We start from the raw sequence: 19,072 nt of genomic DNA on the forward strand, positions 1-19,072 counted from the left end.
GTGGGCGGAGCTGAAACGCTGCTTTCATCTGATTGGTCGAATCGGATCGGTTTTCATCTGACAGCCTTCAGCTCGGTCTTTTCATTCTTTCAGACAGAATAAGAGTCAGTGCGAGTGAAGCACTGTAATGTCTGAAACTACGCTCACTGTTAATTAGCATAATATTTGAATCAGATGTAGCTGGGCACATAATTCGTGCTGCTGAGACCTGCAAATTATTTCTAGGTTGTAGTATTGTATGAATATTGTCCCACTGATAAAAACAGTGCAAATAGTTCTGTCCCTTTGGATAACAGTAAAGTGGAAATAAATATAGTTAAATTTATGAAATAAAATTAAATAGGATTTTTTGGGAAGGTAAGTCTGGCCAGTTATACAAGCAACACGAGTCGGACGAGTCTAAAGATATGAGCTGAATTGGGTGAAACATTAAAGTTCTAGTCTGTGTCAATTACTCTCATAATAAATAATAATAATAATGTTAACTGTATTTTTCGGTATAAGTTGCATCAGTCCAAAAATACGTCATGACGAGGAAAAAAACATATATAAGTCGCACTGGACTATATGTCACATTTATTCAAGACCAAGAGAAAACATTACCGTCTACAGCCACGAGAGGGCGCTCTGGGGTAGGCTACAGGAGCACTGAGCAGCATAGAGCTAATTTTACTATTTTTATTTAGAAATTTAACTTAATTAATTTTTACAATTATTTATTAATGTCTCACACACACACACACACACACACACACACACACACACACACACACACACATACCTAGTGCCTTATGACTTAAAAGATGAGAGTGGTAAATGTTACAGACATGGAACTGTTCAGTCTATTATTGATTTTAATTTCCACTTCACTGTTATCCAAAGGGACAGAACTATTTGCACTGTATTTATCAGTGGGACAATATTCATACAATACTACAACCTAGAAATAATTTGCAGGTCTCAGCAGCACGAATTATGTGCCCAGCTACATCTGATTCAAATATTATGCTAATTAACAGTGAGCGGTGGTTTCAGACATTACAGTGCTTCACTCGCACTGACTCTTATTTTGCCTGAAAGAATGACAAGACCGAGTTGAAGGCTGTCAGATGAAAACCGATCCGATTCGACCAATCAGATGAAAGCAGCGTTTCAGCTCCGCCCACAAGTCCGAATGAAATATTGAAGCCATAAACCGAAATGATCAAAACATACACGGACCAACTGTCTTGTCCATGTTCTCTCACTTGAATCCTCTTCTTGAGATTTGAGTCTCTGAACTTCTGTAAGCCCCGCCTTGTTCACACAATGATTGACGTGGCGCGAGGACGGGGACACGTGATCGGCTCGGAATGCATTTTCAATGTGCACATTGAGTTTTGCTACATTCATTGCGGGACACTGAATGAAAATGCAATCGTAAGTGTCTTGACTGTGAGTGTTAATGCAATTAAGAAAAATAGCATTTAAATGATCATTTTGCCACAGTTTTTGCTTTAACATGTTAGACATATCTAATCATTTCTGTAACACATTTTAATTTTAATTTTGCAACTTATAAAGCGTTAAAATTAATATTCATTTTACATATTGAAACTGGTGTAGTAAATGGCAAATGAAAATTATGTAATTTAATTTTCATTTTCATTTTGCACCAAACGTTGCACAAATGTATTGGAAAATGTAAATGTAAATACAGAAATGCATTGCCATTTTACATATTGCATTGTCATTTTGCATATTACATCCCAAATTGAATAATGCTACCCATATGCTTCCATAGTTCAGAGCTACGAAAAACAGAAATGAAGTTAGTCAGTTTCATTCATTGTATGATTTGATGTATTTTGTAAGCAAAGTTAGTTCAAATATACACAAAGCACTTTTGTGTTGATTAAAATTAAACGAATATCACACCTGGATTGAAGAAACAGCATGCAAAATAATAAAAAAAATATATTTAATTTGATCCTAGCAGCACCAAGCCACCAAACCTGCCTTTCATCCGTTCATGAACTACAAATGTGCTTGTGCTCATATTGTGTTTGCATCAGTTTCTTCCTGTTTTCTTTTTCTTTTTTTAGCTCATGTCATGTGTTAATATTTGTTTATGAATGCTGGTATTTGCAACAGCATAAAATGTGACTGTAACACTATAAAAACTTCATAATCACGGGAGGAAAGAGGTGCGAACCGGCAAACATTTAAATGAAAACTCAAAATAAACACAAAACAGCGCGACAGCCCCTCACGGACGACTGCCGCGCACAAACAAAACCAAACACAAAATGACCAAATATTGTCTGCAATATGTATTTGAATTATTAATGTCATACCTGGACTGAGGACAGATCATTCTAAATATACAACAGAATTGTTTCATTTATTTCTCCCACCAGTGATGAGCCACCAAAACTGCCTCTCTTTATTTCATCTGTATAGAGAACTAGAAATGTCCGTGTGCTCAAATATTGTTCCGGCATAGGATTGTCCCTGTGTTTTTTTTTTCATGTCATTAATGTGTGCTCATGAATGTCCATAATTGCTGCAGCATATCATTCAAGCAAATCTTGGTGCAATATTTAAATAGAAAATCATGGTGTGTTGTCATAAACATGGTTATCATGCACTGACATTTTTACAGATTGTCAAATATTCTTTCTAATAATAATCATTATTCACATTTGTTCTAGTTTGAGAGTCAAATTATGATTTATACATACTAAAGAAGAATGGGGTAAGGTGTGCACTTTCCTGTATTTATATATTTTATAGCGATGTAAATATTCTTCCAATGCAGCTTTGAAAATAAAATAGAAACTTAGAATCCCAAGTAAGCAAGCCAAAGATGACAAAAATAAAAAATAAACTCCCTAAATAAACTTCACTCAACTACACATTGATCCAGTCATGAGTCTCATGGTAACAAATTACTGAATCATAAAACTCAAAACTTATTTATTAATTTAATTCATGATATAATGACATTTTGATAATTACAGGGTAAAAATAATGAAAAGTTATTTTGTCAAATCTGTGCAATTCTATTCAAATAAGTATAGTAAAACACAAAATAGCAATAATAATAATAGTACTGTATAATGTTGACAATATGAGATGTCTCTCATTTACTCTTCTGGGGTAAACATAAAACGTCAGTCAGCAACATACAAGTCATCAAATTACTCTAGCAGGTATTTGTCACACATTTTTAATCTTTTAATCTTTTAAACCTTCGTTTAAAAAAAAATATTTATAATAAAGTATATTTAATGATAGAATAATCATTAAATCTCTCAGTATCTTACTTGCATTTTATTAGTTTTCTAAGCTTTGAGTGGTGAAATTAGTACAAAAATCATAGTGATCAGTGGAATCAGAATCAGTGAAAAAGATATGTATAAATGACTATTGATTTCAGATGAGCATAAAAAAAAAATACATTTAGAATATAACAAATCAGGATGGCCAGTAAAATATGAGAGATAACTCTGCCTCTTGTCAATTTATTTGTGTGGATTGACGACAAGCCAACAGAAACTTTGACTTTATTTCATCCGTTTTCTGAGGTAATGTACCCATGCTCATACATACTGTGTTTGCATATGTGTGTAATGTCTATAACTTTTTTATCCATAACATTAATGTGTTCTTATAAGAATGTCTGTATCTGCAAAATTATATTATGGTGCAATATTTGAGTAGAAAACCGTGGTGCAGTAACATATATTTTGACCTTGAGTATAAATTTATGGAAGTAGAACTGAAAATGTGTGACATTTATAGTGCTGTATGAATCTAAAAGCTGGTTTCATACCTGAGCAAGGTTTCATAACCTGAGGTATAAGCCTCCTCCTAAATTAAAAATGTGAAATGTACCATAGGGTTAAAAAAGGTTCTCAAAATTAATCTTTTGAGTAGGTACTTTGTGACTGTTTTTTTGTCATTGTAAGGTTGCTTCCCTGCTATTTAAAAGTCCTCCCATGGGCTTATGGGCTAATAAAGTGTCTATTGGATGTGCTTTTCAGGATCTTCTCAGATCTGGAACCTTACTGTTTTAAGAATGATGTCAGTTCAGACATACTACTCCTTTCACATCATTGTATAACAGCGTTCAAAACTAAACGATGCATGACACCTTAAAGATCTATCCTGTAATCAAGTCATTTATGCTCTCCACTTTTTTTAACTTGACCCCTGAAAATACAGTGCTGATCATTACCTAGTCATGTATAGTTAATCATGTGAAGTGTGTAGGAGAGAGTGTATGGCTGCAGAGGTGCTCCCAAAGCAAAGAGGAAAGCCTTGAGGGAAATGATAGGGGCTGGTGTTGGGAGGGCAAGCATGTGTGAGAGTCTGGGGGATGAAAACATGTCAGACCAAAGAATGTGTTACAGTGTGTGTCTGACTGGAGTGAGGAGTAGGATAGTGTTTAAAGAGGGAGCCAAAGGACATTTTGAATTGGGATTAAATAATCTGTGTGTGATAATGATGTTCAAATGGTAGTTTTTGGTGTTCATCTGAAATGACAATCAGGAGGAACAGTTTAGAAAAATCTAAAGTGATAAATAATGAAGAATTCACTCCGAAGAAAAATGACCTCCAGCTCAACTTTAACTAAAGCCAACATGTGAGTATTTATAAGGATTTTGTTAGAAGTGCCTTTGAATGAATGAGACCTCTAATTATTTTGAAATAGGCTTTTTACATACTGTTATACATTTAAACACACAGTCTTTTTCACATCTCTATCTTGTTATAAAGCTTATAGCTGATTTCTAACGGAGAGGTGTTTATTTTGAGGGTTGACAGCTGGTGTCATCACTCTACTATGATCCTTTATTATATTATTCAGTGCCACACTACATTCTCTGAATGGGATACATGAAATTAATCATATTTTATCTATTAATAAGACCTTGTATCTCACATTATGCCTATTATGCCTATCTGACAACTACATCTTTATTTCTTGTTATTGTGACTTTCTCATGCCGAGAATGTTTCACTATTGACATTTTCTCTCATAATTACACATATTATATTTCTCACAATGTGACTATATTTCTTATTTTGACCTATATCATGATCTTTTTTCATTTAATTTGTACTTCAGGGTACAAATCTATTGCTAGTTAGATGTGACAGGCAGATATCATTTATCAGAATATGAGGTATTATAATAGGGCTTGGCTTTGTTACTTTCTAATTTAAGATGAAAATAGCTGTTATGCTTCTGTATCAGTCCTGAGAGGTTTTAAAGAAACAAAACCTTAATTGGATAAGAAACCATGAGTCAAAAGTCACTATTCACAAGCATAGTATGACTGTGAACTGTTTTGGCGTCCAGAGAATAGCGAGAAAAAGCAGAGAATTTTTTTTTGCATCCATTGTGAACTTTAACAAGACAAGTGTGTCAAAGCCTTAAAATTTGTTCTCAAGTCAAAATCACATGCATGTTTCTGTCTCTTGTTGCCCACAGACAGACAATTTTCAGTTTTATCTCCAATTTACAACAAATTACTTCACATTTTATCCAATAATTTGTATTTCTATATTATATTCTATTATATTATATTATATTATATTATATTATATTATATTATATTATATTATATTATATTATATTATATTATATTATATTATATTATATTATATTATATTATATTATATTATATTATTATAGACTGATATTTGTCAAAACATAGTGAAGACATTTAAGGAAATAATTGAACATGATAGAAAAAAATAATAATTTGATGTTGGGACATAATTTGGGCACATGTCGATTATTTATTTAAATTTATATTTAAAACATCTTATTTATGTAGGTACACACATGGAAATTGATGAGAGTGGGATAAATGAGATTCCCCTTCTCTAGTCCTGTCCAGTATCTCATGGAGTACATAGCACAGATTTACAAGCACTGACAACAGAGGATATACTGCTCTGGGTAATGTGTTTGAGGACGTCATGTACCAGAGCGACAGGATTCCCCCCACCTCCATATTTAGATGTAATAGAGACCTTTTTCAGGCGAGGCTTGTGTAATTCAGTATGTATGGCCTTTTAGAGGGGCTGGGTCATTAACATTTCTATGAGTTAACAGCGTAGATACTTCTGGTCTCTTTCCAGAAGGTGCTAAAACCCCATATCCTATATAATAGAGCAGGACTATTGTTCGTTTTCGAATACTGTCATTCTATCATCACGTTTATGTTTAGTTTAATGAAATGGGATGCCCTTGAATGACCAGCATGGACTTTTCCAGTGTTCCCACCTTCCAGGAATGAAGACAACACGATGAATATCTGTCCAGGAGTTGTAAATCAGATCAGCTTATTAACTTAGCACCATCTGCTGAGCAACATGTTGCACAGTGTCTTCAGGCCACCATGCGATCCCTGCAATAACAAACAGATCATGACATTTACATGACTTCCCTTGCTGTTAGTCCTTATGTGAAAGTTGATGAATGTATGAATCTGCTGAATGTGTGTATATGAACATACTTCTGGGAGCGATCCTGCATCAGATTATCATATCTATAAATAAGATTTCTTAAATAGATGTGTGACCGATGAGTGAGTCTTACTCTGAGATGATGTCTTTAGGAAAGCAAGCTGGCAGATGCTGATTCTTGTTACACTTGATATTTCAGTTACAGGTCAGCTGCGGCCAGAGATCACACTTAGGAACATACGCTGTTCTAGTTTGTTGAAATAATACGGTTTAAAAAAATGTTGCTCTCTAATATGCAGAGTGGGAGTCAATGGAATCTCTCTGACTGCTTTGAATTCAATTACATTTGTCTTCTACTTCCAATGTGTCACCTAGCATATCTTTCTTATCTGTCCGACTTAAACACACTGTTCATTTGATACCACAGAGTCTGCTTAGCTTCAACAGCAGCACCAAGGACAAACAGATCATCTAAAGTAGCCAATATTTCATCAGGAAGTCAAATGTGAAGAGTTGACAAAATGTGCTTTGGCGCATTAACTTTTTGTCTCATCTTAGAGAATTAGCTGCTGTGTCAGCAACTCTCCTGACAGATTTGCTAAACAACATTAACTTTAACATTTAGTTTTATTCATTAGAATTACGCACTGGCCACCAGACAGTAAGCTCGAATTTGTCACTTTCCAGCACTGGCAATACCCTTTTGAAAAAGAAGTACACTTTAGAATACTTTTAAAAAGAGTACTTATTACAGAATGTACTTAAGTGAGAACCGAATGAAATGGTTACTTGCACTTGACTGCATGTCATTTAAGAGTCAATGAAAATGTTATAATTACATTTATATCAAATGCAATTTTGCAGTTAAATGCAAAGATTTAAGAAAAAAATTACAGTGTGCTTTTAAAATGTGTACTTAAGTCATGAAATTGTACTCTTCATTGGTTAAGTACAGTTTTTTTTAACATACTTTTAGAATTTTTATGTGAACAGGTGCATGTTTCCACAAAAAAACTGAAACATTTATTAATTTTATGCATTGAACTGTGGACATTCAGCAAATGTTTGCACTCTCTTGGACAGATTTTTGAATAATTTGTGTTTTGTCAACACTTCTTTAAAAAATATTCTTAAATAGATGACCCAATATACAAAATCTGTCCAGGAGAGAGCACACATGTTGGAGACCATGTGGTTGTGGCTGTGGAACTATGGCAGCTGTGTGGTACTTTACACTAGACAAATGTCTTTCACCTCTTGCTCATGTTACAAGGACATGTTGTCACAGTGTTTGAAGAACACCCTGCTGGCGTGTTATTAATTATACGTAATGAAGTGAGCACATGTCTGATGGAAAGCCTTCAGGAAGTTGACCTCTCTTCTATTGAGACTAGCTGCACTTTCACTAAGCTTTAAGGAACTACTTCACAGTTTATATTATGATAAGCTTATGGGAGCAAATGTTGAGCATCAATGAGAATTAATGGCTCAGTTGTTAATGTTAAACTTATCAACACATGTTTTTTTCTATTGTCATTTGAGTAATGAGCAGACCGTAGATTAAAAAGAAAATGAATATATTTATCACAAAATATCATAAATGATAAATAAATACGTAAAGATTATTTATAAGATATCATTATGTTCTCGGGAGCTGTACCACATGACATATTACACCCTAAGATAAGCTTGCCTTGTCATAAAAAGGTAAAATTACCTGATATTTAAGAGACTTTATTACTCTCTTTGATACAAAGTGTTTGTTTTTATGATTTATTATTTTTTTATATATATGTTGGCTACCCCATAGCACTTTAAATGCCAGAGAAAAGTTTTTCAAATCATAATTACTACTTCAAAATAAACAATAAATTATGAACATTAATTTAATGTGGCTTTCTTTTCAATCATTTCTAAATGAATAGATCCAGAAAACAAATATGCTGAATGAATATTGCTGAATGTACAAGTTTGAATGATTCAGATATTCTTGTTTTTCTATCGTTTTCCCCGCACAGACTTCCACAAGCTGCTCAAATCAATCCCAGGCCAGTGGGTTTGTCTCAGATGAGAAGTGTTTTCTCCAGTGTGCCTCCACTCTTTGGAACAGCACAAGCTTCCCTGTTGACTCTAGCCCAACTTGAAGCTCAGCTAATTTTGAACCTGATTCATAATGTTGCATCCGGAAATAATAGTGGTAATGGGAACCCATTTGTTCCTTTAAATCCCTTACAGCCTATTGGCATTAATAGATCCTCATTTTTTAGCATGCACCAGTGCCAAGGGGGGTTTAAAAACATGTACTCCACACCTCACATGGTTAGGCATCCTTCAACAGCAGTCACAGAAATTAATTCAGTCACTGCTAGAAAAGAGAGGCATGCACTTCTGGCAAAAGAGATTATTCAGGAGAAAACACTAGGTCCCGTCATGAATAACACCACATCTGAGGAAGCTCTTTTTAGATTCAGTCCCAACCATTTACAATGTTCCCAATACCAGTCAGTGACAGCCAAAGCAATGATGCCTCCTGAAGAAGAGCCAAAGCAACAAACAATGCTCCAGCATCCAGCACAAAGTCTGATCAAAGCTTTAACCAGCCTTGGCCTTTCTCTTGAGGATCTAGAATTACTCAGTCACTGCCCAGACAACCAGTTAACAACAGAGAATCTCCCCTTCATTATACAAGATATTCAACAGCACAAAGGAACAAAGGACATTGAATATGGCCATGCTAGATGGATCTCATCTGATCATGGTGAATCATCCAGAGAGTCGTCATGCACTCATGGGGAACAGAGGAATCGGAGGATTGTAAACGGTCAGAGATCTCTCAGCCCTGAAAGATGTCGGCCAGCTAAAGTAATTTATAAGCGCTTCTCGACCCAATCTAGAACACTAAGAACAATACATTCATCATGTGAGTTATTATTACATATAACATATCAATAACAGTGCAGCTTACATCATCTAAAATGTTAATCTATCTATCTATCTATCTGCTGATAGATCGGCCTGCTGAGGACTCCGGCTGGAGGACTGGTTCAGTCTATATCCCCCCTCGATCAAAACGCAGCATAAGGCACAGCTTTGTCTCTTTAGACTGTAATAAAGCAATACATTCTACAACAAGAAAACCCTTGTCCTCTCCACACAGAGCCAACACTTACAATGCCATGACAAAAGGTCATCAGTTTCCAGTCAAATCTGCAAAATCAGAAGTAGCCGCTGAATCAATCAACATTCAGATGCCAGTAAATAAGACAACTGCAAGAACATCAGCACAAACTGTAAGTTCTGGGAGGTATAGGCCTAAATACTGATGATTATTGGTGTCATTAAGGTGAAAACAGAACATCATGCCCTTAAAGCAAAACTCTTATTGAAGCTGTTTTATAAAGGTTTATTTTATTATTCTCTAGTGTGAACAGTTATCATTACCTCCATAATGATTGAAATGCCACCATTAAGTCATTAAAGTATCAGTTTAGCCTCAACATTACTGGTTGAAAATACCAGACATCTCGAATAGTTAGCAGTGAGAGTCCCGGATGACAAATAAACAAATGTGAAAGAGAGACCTCTGGTGGCCTGAGAGTTGCAATGTTTACATTAGGAAACATTACGAACTCTTCTCTTTTAACAAAGCAGTTCACTTTTTTTCTTATTGTTCCCTTGTTTTCCAACAGAAGGGTATGATTCGTGTGTCTGGAATCCCTTTTGATTACTCTCAGAGTGAACTCATCAAAATGGCATCTCCGTTTGGTCAACCAGTTGAGGTTTTAATGGCAACCGAGGTTTACACAACAACCTGTCTAGAATGGAAGAAGGTATGTGTCTTTTTAGGATGCATGTTACACCTGTTTTTTTTTTTTTTTTTTTTTTTTTTTTTTTTTTTTTACCTTTTTTCTAAAGTAATTTCCAGTAAAATACAGCACTTTTATATCAGTGTGTATGTATTCCAGGCTTTACTGGTGTTTCCAGCTTCATTCTCAGCCGAGGAGATGGTGAAGGTTTACTCTGCTATCCCAGTTCACATGAGACAGCAAAGTTTGGAGCTGGTGTCCCAAACTGTTGACTTTAGTTCACCTGTGAGTTGACACACTAATGAATAAATGAAAAAATTTTCTCGCATAATTACTTTTTTGGTTTATACTTCATAAATACTTCATTTGTTTATTTACTTTCCTGAGTTTAATGCATACTTTCACTTCAGGTGTCAGTGTTTCATGCTTTTGTCGGGCCATCATTGTCAAATGCAAGTACATCACTTGTTCTGGAGCCATTTCAAATATTCAAATGAAAACTTAATGATAATAAAAATAACACTTTTAATCTATTCTTGAACAAGTCCCACTGTCTTTTAGGGGTTGCTGACAGCTTTGGACCATTTGCTGGTTGTATGTAATGTCCCCAATCAGCCCAGTGCTGCTTCAGGAGTGCTACGGCTGCTAAAGCCTTTTGGACAAGTTTACAGAGCTCTGGTACTTCATGAAAGCAAGGTAGAACAATAAAAATGTTTTAACAGCATATATAATAAGAAAAACTCAAATGCATCAGGTTGTTTGGAAATGATGTAATAACATTTGATAGTTGGACTTTATTTCAGGCATCTATGTTTTCACATATTTGACTATTTGAGTCTAACCTATCAGTGAATTGATATATATTTTTGTTTTGTCTTCATAACAAGGTGGATGTTGGTCAGTGCCTTGTGAACAACAGCAGCATCCAGATGGTTTTAGAGATGGAATCCGCTTCTGTTGCTTTATCTGTATATGAGTGGTCTCAAAAAATTCCTTGTCTTTATCACAACCATCATTTGTCTTTCGTCAGAGGATGCAATGTACAGAAAAATACATCTGAGGTCTATTCAGCCTAATATCTTCACAGTTTTGTCCCCTTAAATATCGTTTATTTTCATTATCTGTGTAATAAAATACTATGAAACAATGTCATAAGAAGTATTATGTGTTTGTCTTTCTCCTTTTATAAAATTATATATTTATTGAGCGGCAGAAGTTAACACTTCTTTAAGTCTGGAACATTTAGTTATACTTAAAAATCCAGCAATGAACTTGAAAAGTTCAGCTCATCAGATGTTCTGAAAATTATAGATTGTATATTAAATTATATAACATTGTTTTGATTGTTAGATAGGCTACTGCTAAAAAGGTCAAAATCACTGAGGTGACAAACCCGGATCACAGTTTTTGAGAGTTAATTCACCCACAAAAAATAAATAAATAAATAAATACAAAAATAATATAGATGGATACATTTTTTCACATCAAATCACATTTATATTTAATAATTTTCAAGAAATTTGAATTTGGGCTTTTTCCCATACAATAAAAGTACTAGGAGCCATCAAGCCCAAAAAGGATAAAAAACCACAAGCCGGATGTCATTCATGTTTAAAACATGTTCCTGTATATATGCAAGTAAGATCTGAGAGTTGTGAGAGACCACAATGCACTTCACTTGGCCTTGAAGGGACATCTAAAAATGAATAATTCTTTCATCATTTGTGACCCTGGATCACAAAACCAGTCATAATCAGCACAGAGATATTTGTAGCAATTGTCAACAATACATCGTATGGGTCAAAATGATAGATTTTTCTTTTAAGCCAAAAACCATTAGGATATAGATTATGCTCCTTGAAGATTTTTTGTACATTACTTCTGTAAATATATAAAAACTTAATTTATGATTAGTAATAGGCCTATGCATTTCTAACTTCCTTTGGACAACTTTAAAGGTTGAAAAAAAGTTTATTTAAAGATTTAAAGGTAATTTTCTCAATATTTGTATTTATTTATTTATTAATTTATAGCACCCTTTAGATTCCAGGTTTTCAAATAGTTGTATCTCAGCCAAATATTGTCCTATCCCAACAAACATACATCAATAGAAAGCTTATTTATTCCGCTTTTAGATGATGTATAAATCTCAATTTTAAAAAATATTGACGTTTATGACTGGTTTTGTGGTCCTGTGTCACATTTACTCATCCTAGGTGTCCCAAACCTTTTGAAAACGAAATAAAATATATTGTTTGACTGATCATTTTGGGTTACACGTAAAAGATAATCGTTCCCTGACCGGGAATCGAACCCGGGCCGCGGCGGTGAGAGCGCCGAATCCTAACCACTAGACCACCAGGGAGCGCTATAGGTCTATCGATGAATATATCACTGGTCAAATCATGAATTAAAATCTGAAATTTCATTAATGGCGTTAATGAAACTAGCTTTCTAAAAATACTCGAAATAGGTCAATGCGTCTTTGAATTCACTTGAAAGGCATGCGACAGTTTCCTGACCATTTTGTAATCATCTTATGAAATACCGAGTATGAGGAGGCGCCAGGCGCCAGCGACATGTTTGTGTGAAAGGCCCACATGAGCACTCTGACGTAGGGTTAAAATTTAGCCAGGGAACGGTGTCGCTGCAAGCAGGAAAATTATTTATTTTGAACAAAATAAAACCTTCGAATAAAACAAATAGGTTCCCTCTTGGACGTGATGTTCTGTCCCATGATGTATTTTTGTGTTTGTGCATGTAGAATAAAGTAAATTAAAGTAAACTCATATCTGTCAGAGGATATAAACCAGTAGACCAGTGAAATTTTACAGTGCATCATGCAAAACTGGACTGGTCATTAGAAGCATGCAGAAGATTAAATAAATCAAATGGCACGTTTTTAATTTAAAAGTTATCGTTCCCTGACCGGGAATCGAACCCGGGCCGCGGCGGTGAGAGCGCCGAATCCTAACCACTAGACCACCAGGGAGCGCTGTGATCAGAATGATGAATATATGTTGATGTTGTTCACATATCCTTATTAGCAGTCATTATGTAGTTGATCTGCAGCTTGTGTAGTAAGTAATTCAGCACAGCAGGGAGTTATTTTAAAATCTGGGTCCTTGTTCTTTATCTTAAAATGCTGTAAATGAGTGTCTTTGTACTAATTATTTTTTTAAATCACTTACTAGGTTGTTAAACATTTGAGTGTGTTATATCAGATCAAAATCTGGGTTAATGATGACACTATTTCATAAGAGGTTACACCTCATGATGCTTTATGCAAGCTATGTCAGCGCATCTGTCCAAATAAAACAACAATGTTCTTACATTTGTTTTTTGTCAGTGCTTGTGCATTCAGGCTCTAATGTTCCTACCCAAGCCACATTCAAGTACAGGCAAAGAGATATGTTTTGGCGTAAAACCAAGTATTTTTCCACTGGATTTGCATACAGGTAAAACCCTCCCGAATGTGCCTTTCAAAAAAATAAAAAAATAAATCACATATTAATTATAACTAATATGTGTAATAATACGTTCTAATGTGTGTGTTTTTTTAAGGAGAGAACAAGAAACTGACACATTTACGAAAATCATAGATACGTTTTTATTTTTATTTTATTAATGGCTCTTAAAAATCACACCTGAATGAATGCGAATTGATCTAGCTTTCTAAAATTACGCAAAAGAGGTCAATGCGTTAGAATCATTCACTTGAAAAGCATGCGACAGCTTCCTGGCCATTCCGAGTAAATACCGACGATGACCCTCAGGAGGCGCCAGCGACATGTTTGTGTGAAAGGCCCACATGAGCACTCTGACGTAGGGTTAAAATCTAGCCAGGTAACGGTTGTCGCTGCAAACAGGAAAATTACTTCTTTAGTCGATTTATTTGGCGATAGATTTAGAGGGTCAGAAGCGTTACAATGCCGGGTAAGTCCTCTTAACAGCCCAAATCTTCAAAAGGAATCATGTTTAATCTTTTGACTTTGTAAGTGCAGTGTGCTGGTCTCACGCTTTGTTTTGTAAAATGGTAGCCATCGCCGAATCCGAATAGTAGCCACACAGAAATAAATCGACACATTTAGCGTGCAATCTATAGCTAATTACGCCGTTATATGCGCTCTTGACCGAGTTCGCGTAAAGCGCAGTGTAGATGGAGGCCTAGTGAGATGTGTGTGATGCAGTCAGTCGTGTGGCTAACTCACTCACTCAAGCATCCACCATGCTCCCTTATTTACTTCACGAATCCTTTAAAACCTAACTATTTCAAACAACTGGCGTCCGGTTCTGCTTCAGTAGGATTGAAATAACATGAAAACTTGGCTCGGCAACGCCAGGCAAAAAAAATTTTCACGTGGAAAGACTGCTGTTCCTGTTATGGCTCGAGCTAACACGCTTAGCTTCGCGATACACGCTCACAAACGTAAAGTTAGATCAAGTGTTTTATTCGAAGATATGACACATCTTGCAGCTAAAAAATGAATCCGTTTTGATTGGAGACTTTTTTTAAATGGTTTATACTATAGATGGTTTTCTCTGGAGCCTTAACCAGGCCTCATGTTACAATGAATCACATCCATGTGGAGAAAGATGGTGTCGACTGACCTCCTCTTTGTCTCATTTATGCAACACACCGATATTTAGTAACAGGTAGTTATATAATGTTCTTTAAACCGTGTGTTTACCCACTGTGTCGTGTCGCAGGTATTAGAAGAGCTTAAGCATTTACAGCGCCTTCAATTTTGTAACCACTAATTTGCTAGCAAGTTTTGTGTTTATGCACTAAAACACTCAAACAGAGAGGAGCTAATCATTCTTACTGTGATAACAATGACTTGAATGTGTATGTTTTTTTTTTTTAACTTGAATAGTTCATTTGACACATGCACATTAATGAGTGAAGTTTTACAATGTGTACAATCTAAACTAATTGGATCCAGTGCCCCATAAATTTTCATACTATGAACTAAGAATGGGATCAGTATTGGTATTAATGTAGCTTTTTCCACCCCCAGAACCTGCTGATATTAACAGTCCAGAGGTAGCAAAGACGCCAGGAGGAGGCAGCGGATCGGGGAAGGATGAGAATGTGGTCAATGGACACAAGGAGGGGGACGCAAACCCCTTCGCAGAGTACATGTGGATGGAGAACGAGGAGGAGTACAATAGACAGGTCAGTGTGAACCTGATAAATATATATATATGAGTGGTTGTCACAGACATTAGTCACATGTAGTCAATGCCACATTTTTTTTGCGGTGAGGTGTTCTCGTCGCTTTTATTTGACTAAAACTGGCCAACCAAAAAGATTCAAAATTTTCGTCGCATGCTTAGAATCAAATGAAAGTGAAAAGCTGAGAAAAACCCAGAAGCTGCTCTTGTATTTGTTGTTGTTTGGTAAATATAACAGAGTACACAAATCTGATTTCCACTTCTCTATCAGCACCATCTACTCTCAATAAACTGAGCTTACATGTTTAGTCAGCTAAGGTGTCATTTTTATGCATTTGCCTGAAAAGACGAATCACATGCAAAAATCAGCCCAAATCTGAGAACAGCAGTTTAGGCTGGATGCTAGAGTTTTCCTTTTCCTTCCAAGAGAAGTGGATGGTGATTTAGTGTAGCAAAAATCATTCACTGTTAATTAATCTTGCCTTGTGCTGTAGTTTTCAAATCCCTTTTGCGGTCATGCCGCGTTGTGGTTGGTCATGTTACTTATGAAGCAATAGTGTTTTGTGTCAGTGCCATCCGAGTTGGCTCAATGCGATAAAAGGCAGCATTTTCCTTTTTGGCCACATGCAAGAGCGAGATTTGAGAACTGTAGTGTAGGGGATGGTTTTAAGTGAATGAAGCTAATGCAATATGGTGTTTTTTTTAATGATGCTGATAGTGTATGTTAGTGCTGATTTGTTTCCTGTGTTGTACTTTTCTTTTTTCTTTTTTTTTTGAAACCACTGTTTATTGCTATATCAACAAAATAATCTGATGAGATTGGCTGAGAGACTGAGAGCAAGCATGTTTGAGTTGTTGCTGCATACTGACTGCCACGACTGTTGTTACTCCATGTCTCAAGTTACTCCGTCCGATTTGTTTTCACATTTGCAGTTTAATTTGTTTTTTGATTTGCTTGTTTTTTTCCCCCACAATTTGCAGTGTGTGTTCTCTCCATCTGTAACTGTACAGCAAGTCAAAAGAACCTTACAATTCATACACATTTTAAACAAACCTTGGCATAATCGGCTGAATTACTTGCATGTCTAATATGAATTCATACAGTAGCCAATGACCACTACATTTTGATGGCTCGGACATCTTGCTGCAGGTGGAGGAGGAACTGTTGGAGCAGGAGTTTCTTGAGCGCTGTTTCCAGGAGATGTTGGAGGAGGAGGATCAGGATTGGTTCATTCCTGCCAGAGACCTTCCTTCTGGAGTAGGGCAGATCCAACAGCAGCTTAGCGGGCTGTCGGTCAGCGACGGAAACGCAGAAGACATTGCAGTAAGTATTACGGCGTAATGATTCGATTTGCAGTTAAGCGAAACAAATCTCAAATCCTTCCTGAAAGGAAACCACTTTGTAGATTTCAAATAAACATTGGTGAGATTTTAACGTTGTGATTATGTACTTTATCTGTTTTTTTTTCTTCCACAGCGCAAGAGCAGCTTGAACCCAGAGGCCAAGGAGTTTGTTCCAGGCGTGAAATACTAGAGTCCCTCCAGTTAGGGGCTCCTTTATAGAGACATTATGTGACCGCTGGTGGCCAGGGGTCACCCTCACACATACTTCAATCTTCTTGGGGTTGTGTGGGGCTTTGATGGGGTGGGGCTTGTGGGTGGGGGGTGGGGTTGCTGGATGCTCTTCTATAAGCTTTTTATTTCTGTCTGTCTCCATGAATAACGTGGGCGGGTTACTCAGTGTAATGTTCCTATTGGACCGCTGCAGATTGTGACTAGTTCTCCTGGAAGATCTTTGTATTAATCTCAGAGGAACAGTTATGTGGTTTCCACTATTGTGATAGTGACTAGCAGATTGCCCCCGTTTCATTGCCATCTCCTTTTTTTCCTGTCTTTTCTTTTTTCTTTCAAAGGAAGTTTGGTGGGGAGGTGTGTGTCATAAGAGTGGGAGGGGAAAGGGTTAGGACAAAGGAAACCTGACAGTACAAGGACTGTTGACGGGTGGACCATTCTATGATGGACTGAACTGGTGGCAGCTGACAACTTTTGAGGGATTTTCACAGAAACTTTTTTTCCGGTTTCTTTTCTCCTTCCTTCGTTGTTCTGTCACAGTGTGCAACATGCATTAACAAAAATGGAAAAAAAAATCTAATAAAACAAGCAGGTTCCCTCTTGGACATGATGTTCTGTCCCATGATGTCTTTTTGTGTTTGTGCATTCAAAATAAAGTAAACTTCTATCTGTCAGAGGAGATAAACTAGTCGACCAGTGAGATTTTACAGTTCCTCACGCAACAATGGACTGGTCATTAGAGGCCTGCAGAAGATTAAAAGCATCAAATGGCACGGTTTTGTTGTCTCTCTCATCTGAAACATTTGAGGTCTTGGAGTCTTCACTAATGAGTTGAATCAGGTGTGTTTGAATATAGGGAGATATCTCAGACGTGCAGTATTGGGGGTTCTCCAGGACCAGGATTGGGAACCACTGAGCTAAATGGCTATTTCAGTATTCTAAAATTCTGATGAAAAAACAAGTTCAGATGCAACATAATGGGTTCTTTTCCAAATAATTTGTCTATATCATGACATATGAATGTCAGAGCATTGTTCCAAAAATCTAAATTTGCTTGAATTTACTCATCCTCGGGTCGCTCAAGATGTAGATGAGTTTTCAATTCAAGTTTGTATAGCGCTTTTTACAATACGAATCGTTACAAAGCAACTTTACAGAAAATAATGTTTCTACAATATTTAGTATGTTTGTTCGTTTGTTTGTTTCTTCATCAGAACAGATTCAGGGAAATTAAGCATTACTTCACTTGCTCACCAATGGATATTCTGCAGTGAATGGGAGTCGTCAGAATAAGAGTCCAAACAGCTGATAAAAGCATCCACACAACTTTAAACTGTCACATCTGACCAAAACAACTTCTCTTCCAGTGAGAAGGTCCATCCCCTGTTTTCCACTCACATCAAAATTTAACCAGCATATTTGTTTGTAAATGTTTTGGCCTGTTCTTGCTTGAAATAGGTGCTTGATCTGTGCATATTCCTCTCCTGTTTCAGACTAATTGGCTTTTTTTAATTGGAAAAAGCAATATTATGGTTGAAGTAAACAACTGTTTGAAGTTGCCTTGATGTATTTGTTAATAACAAACATGCAGCTTTTCATTTTACAAGAAGTTAAATGATAGGCTTGAGTCTTATGGATTATTGTGATGTTTATCAACTGTTTGGAGACTCATTCTGACGGCACCCATGTACTGCAGATGATCCATTGGTGATATAATGCTACATTTCAACAAATGATTCTGATGAACTCGTATACATCCTGGATGGCCTGAGTAAAAGGTTTCGTTTATTTTTTAGCAAATTTACATTTTTCGGTGCACTATTCCCATAATTGACAGATGCAGTATATTGTAAATTGTTAGCAGTACCTTTTCTAACTTAATACAGTGAAAGGAGGGATTTTCCCCAGAGTCTATCTTGTGGTTACTCCATTGACTGGAGAGCCTAGACATTAATTTTTCATTGTATGACTGCTTACATTTGATTATATATTTGCTTAGAGCTCTATTTGGACTACCAATTGCAGACAAACATGCAATGTGTTGCTTAATC

The 19,072-nt window shown here is 36.1% G+C and overlaps 2 protein-coding genes across 2 annotated transcripts; both read left to right on the forward strand.

The window, feature by feature from the left end:
- The first annotated feature begins 4,350 nt into the window (after positions 1-4,350).
- LOC127949321 (uncharacterized) lies at positions 4,351-11,429 on the forward strand. Its single transcript, XM_052546421.1, has 8 exons — positions 4,351-4,630; positions 8,484-9,385; positions 9,475-9,755; positions 10,155-10,295; positions 10,431-10,556; positions 10,682-10,723; positions 10,833-10,967; positions 11,159-11,429. Exons 1-8 carry the CDS (start codon positions 4,572-4,574, stop codon positions 11,345-11,347), a joined length of 1,875 nt encoding a protein of 624 aa, XP_052402381.1. The 5' UTR covers positions 4,351-4,571; the 3' UTR covers positions 11,348-11,429.
- Positions 11,430-14,040: 2,611 nt separating this feature from the next.
- On the forward strand, positions 14,041-17,631 carry LOC127949716 (polyadenylate-binding protein-interacting protein 2B). Its single transcript, XM_052547202.1, has 4 exons — positions 14,041-14,207; positions 15,293-15,450; positions 16,600-16,773; positions 16,927-17,631. The coding sequence occupies exons 1-4, from the start codon at positions 14,201-14,203 to the stop codon at positions 16,981-16,983; spliced, it is 396 nt and encodes a 131-aa protein (XP_052403162.1). The 5' UTR covers positions 14,041-14,200; the 3' UTR covers positions 16,984-17,631.
- The last annotated feature ends 1,441 nt before the right edge of the window (positions 17,632-19,072 follow it).

The sequence above is a fragment of the Carassius gibelio genome, chromosome B1, assembly GCF_023724105.1.
Source record: "Carassius gibelio isolate Cgi1373 ecotype wild population from Czech Republic chromosome B1, carGib1.2-hapl.c, whole genome shotgun sequence".
In the NCBI taxonomy this organism is placed as follows: domain Eukaryota; kingdom Metazoa; phylum Chordata; class Actinopteri; order Cypriniformes; family Cyprinidae; genus Carassius; species Carassius gibelio.

What these genes read in the sequence shown, in the direction of transcription:
- LOC127949321 (XM_052546421.1), top strand. Translation starts at nt 4,572, where the DNA reads ATGAAGAATTCACTCCGAAGAAAAATGACCTCCAGCTCAACTTTAACT. An exon ending in CAAGAACATCAGCACAAACT is followed by an intron (nt 9,756 to 10,154) that starts GTAAGTTCTGGG and finishes GTTTTCCAACAG; the next exon opens with AAGGGTATGATTCGTGTGTC. An exon ending in CCTGTCTAGAATGGAAGAAG is followed by an intron (nt 10,296 to 10,430) that starts GTATGTGTCTTT and finishes TATGTATTCCAG; the next exon opens with GCTTTACTGGTGTTTCCAGC.
- LOC127949716 (XM_052547202.1), top strand. An exon ending in AGGAGGAGTACAATAGACAG is followed by an intron (nt 15,451 to 16,599) that starts GTCAGTGTGAAC and finishes ATCTTGCTGCAG; the next exon opens with GTGGAGGAGGAACTGTTGGA. An exon ending in GAAACGCAGAAGACATTGCA is followed by an intron (nt 16,774 to 16,926) that starts GTAAGTATTACG and finishes TTTCTTCCACAG; the next exon opens with CGCAAGAGCAGCTTGAACCC.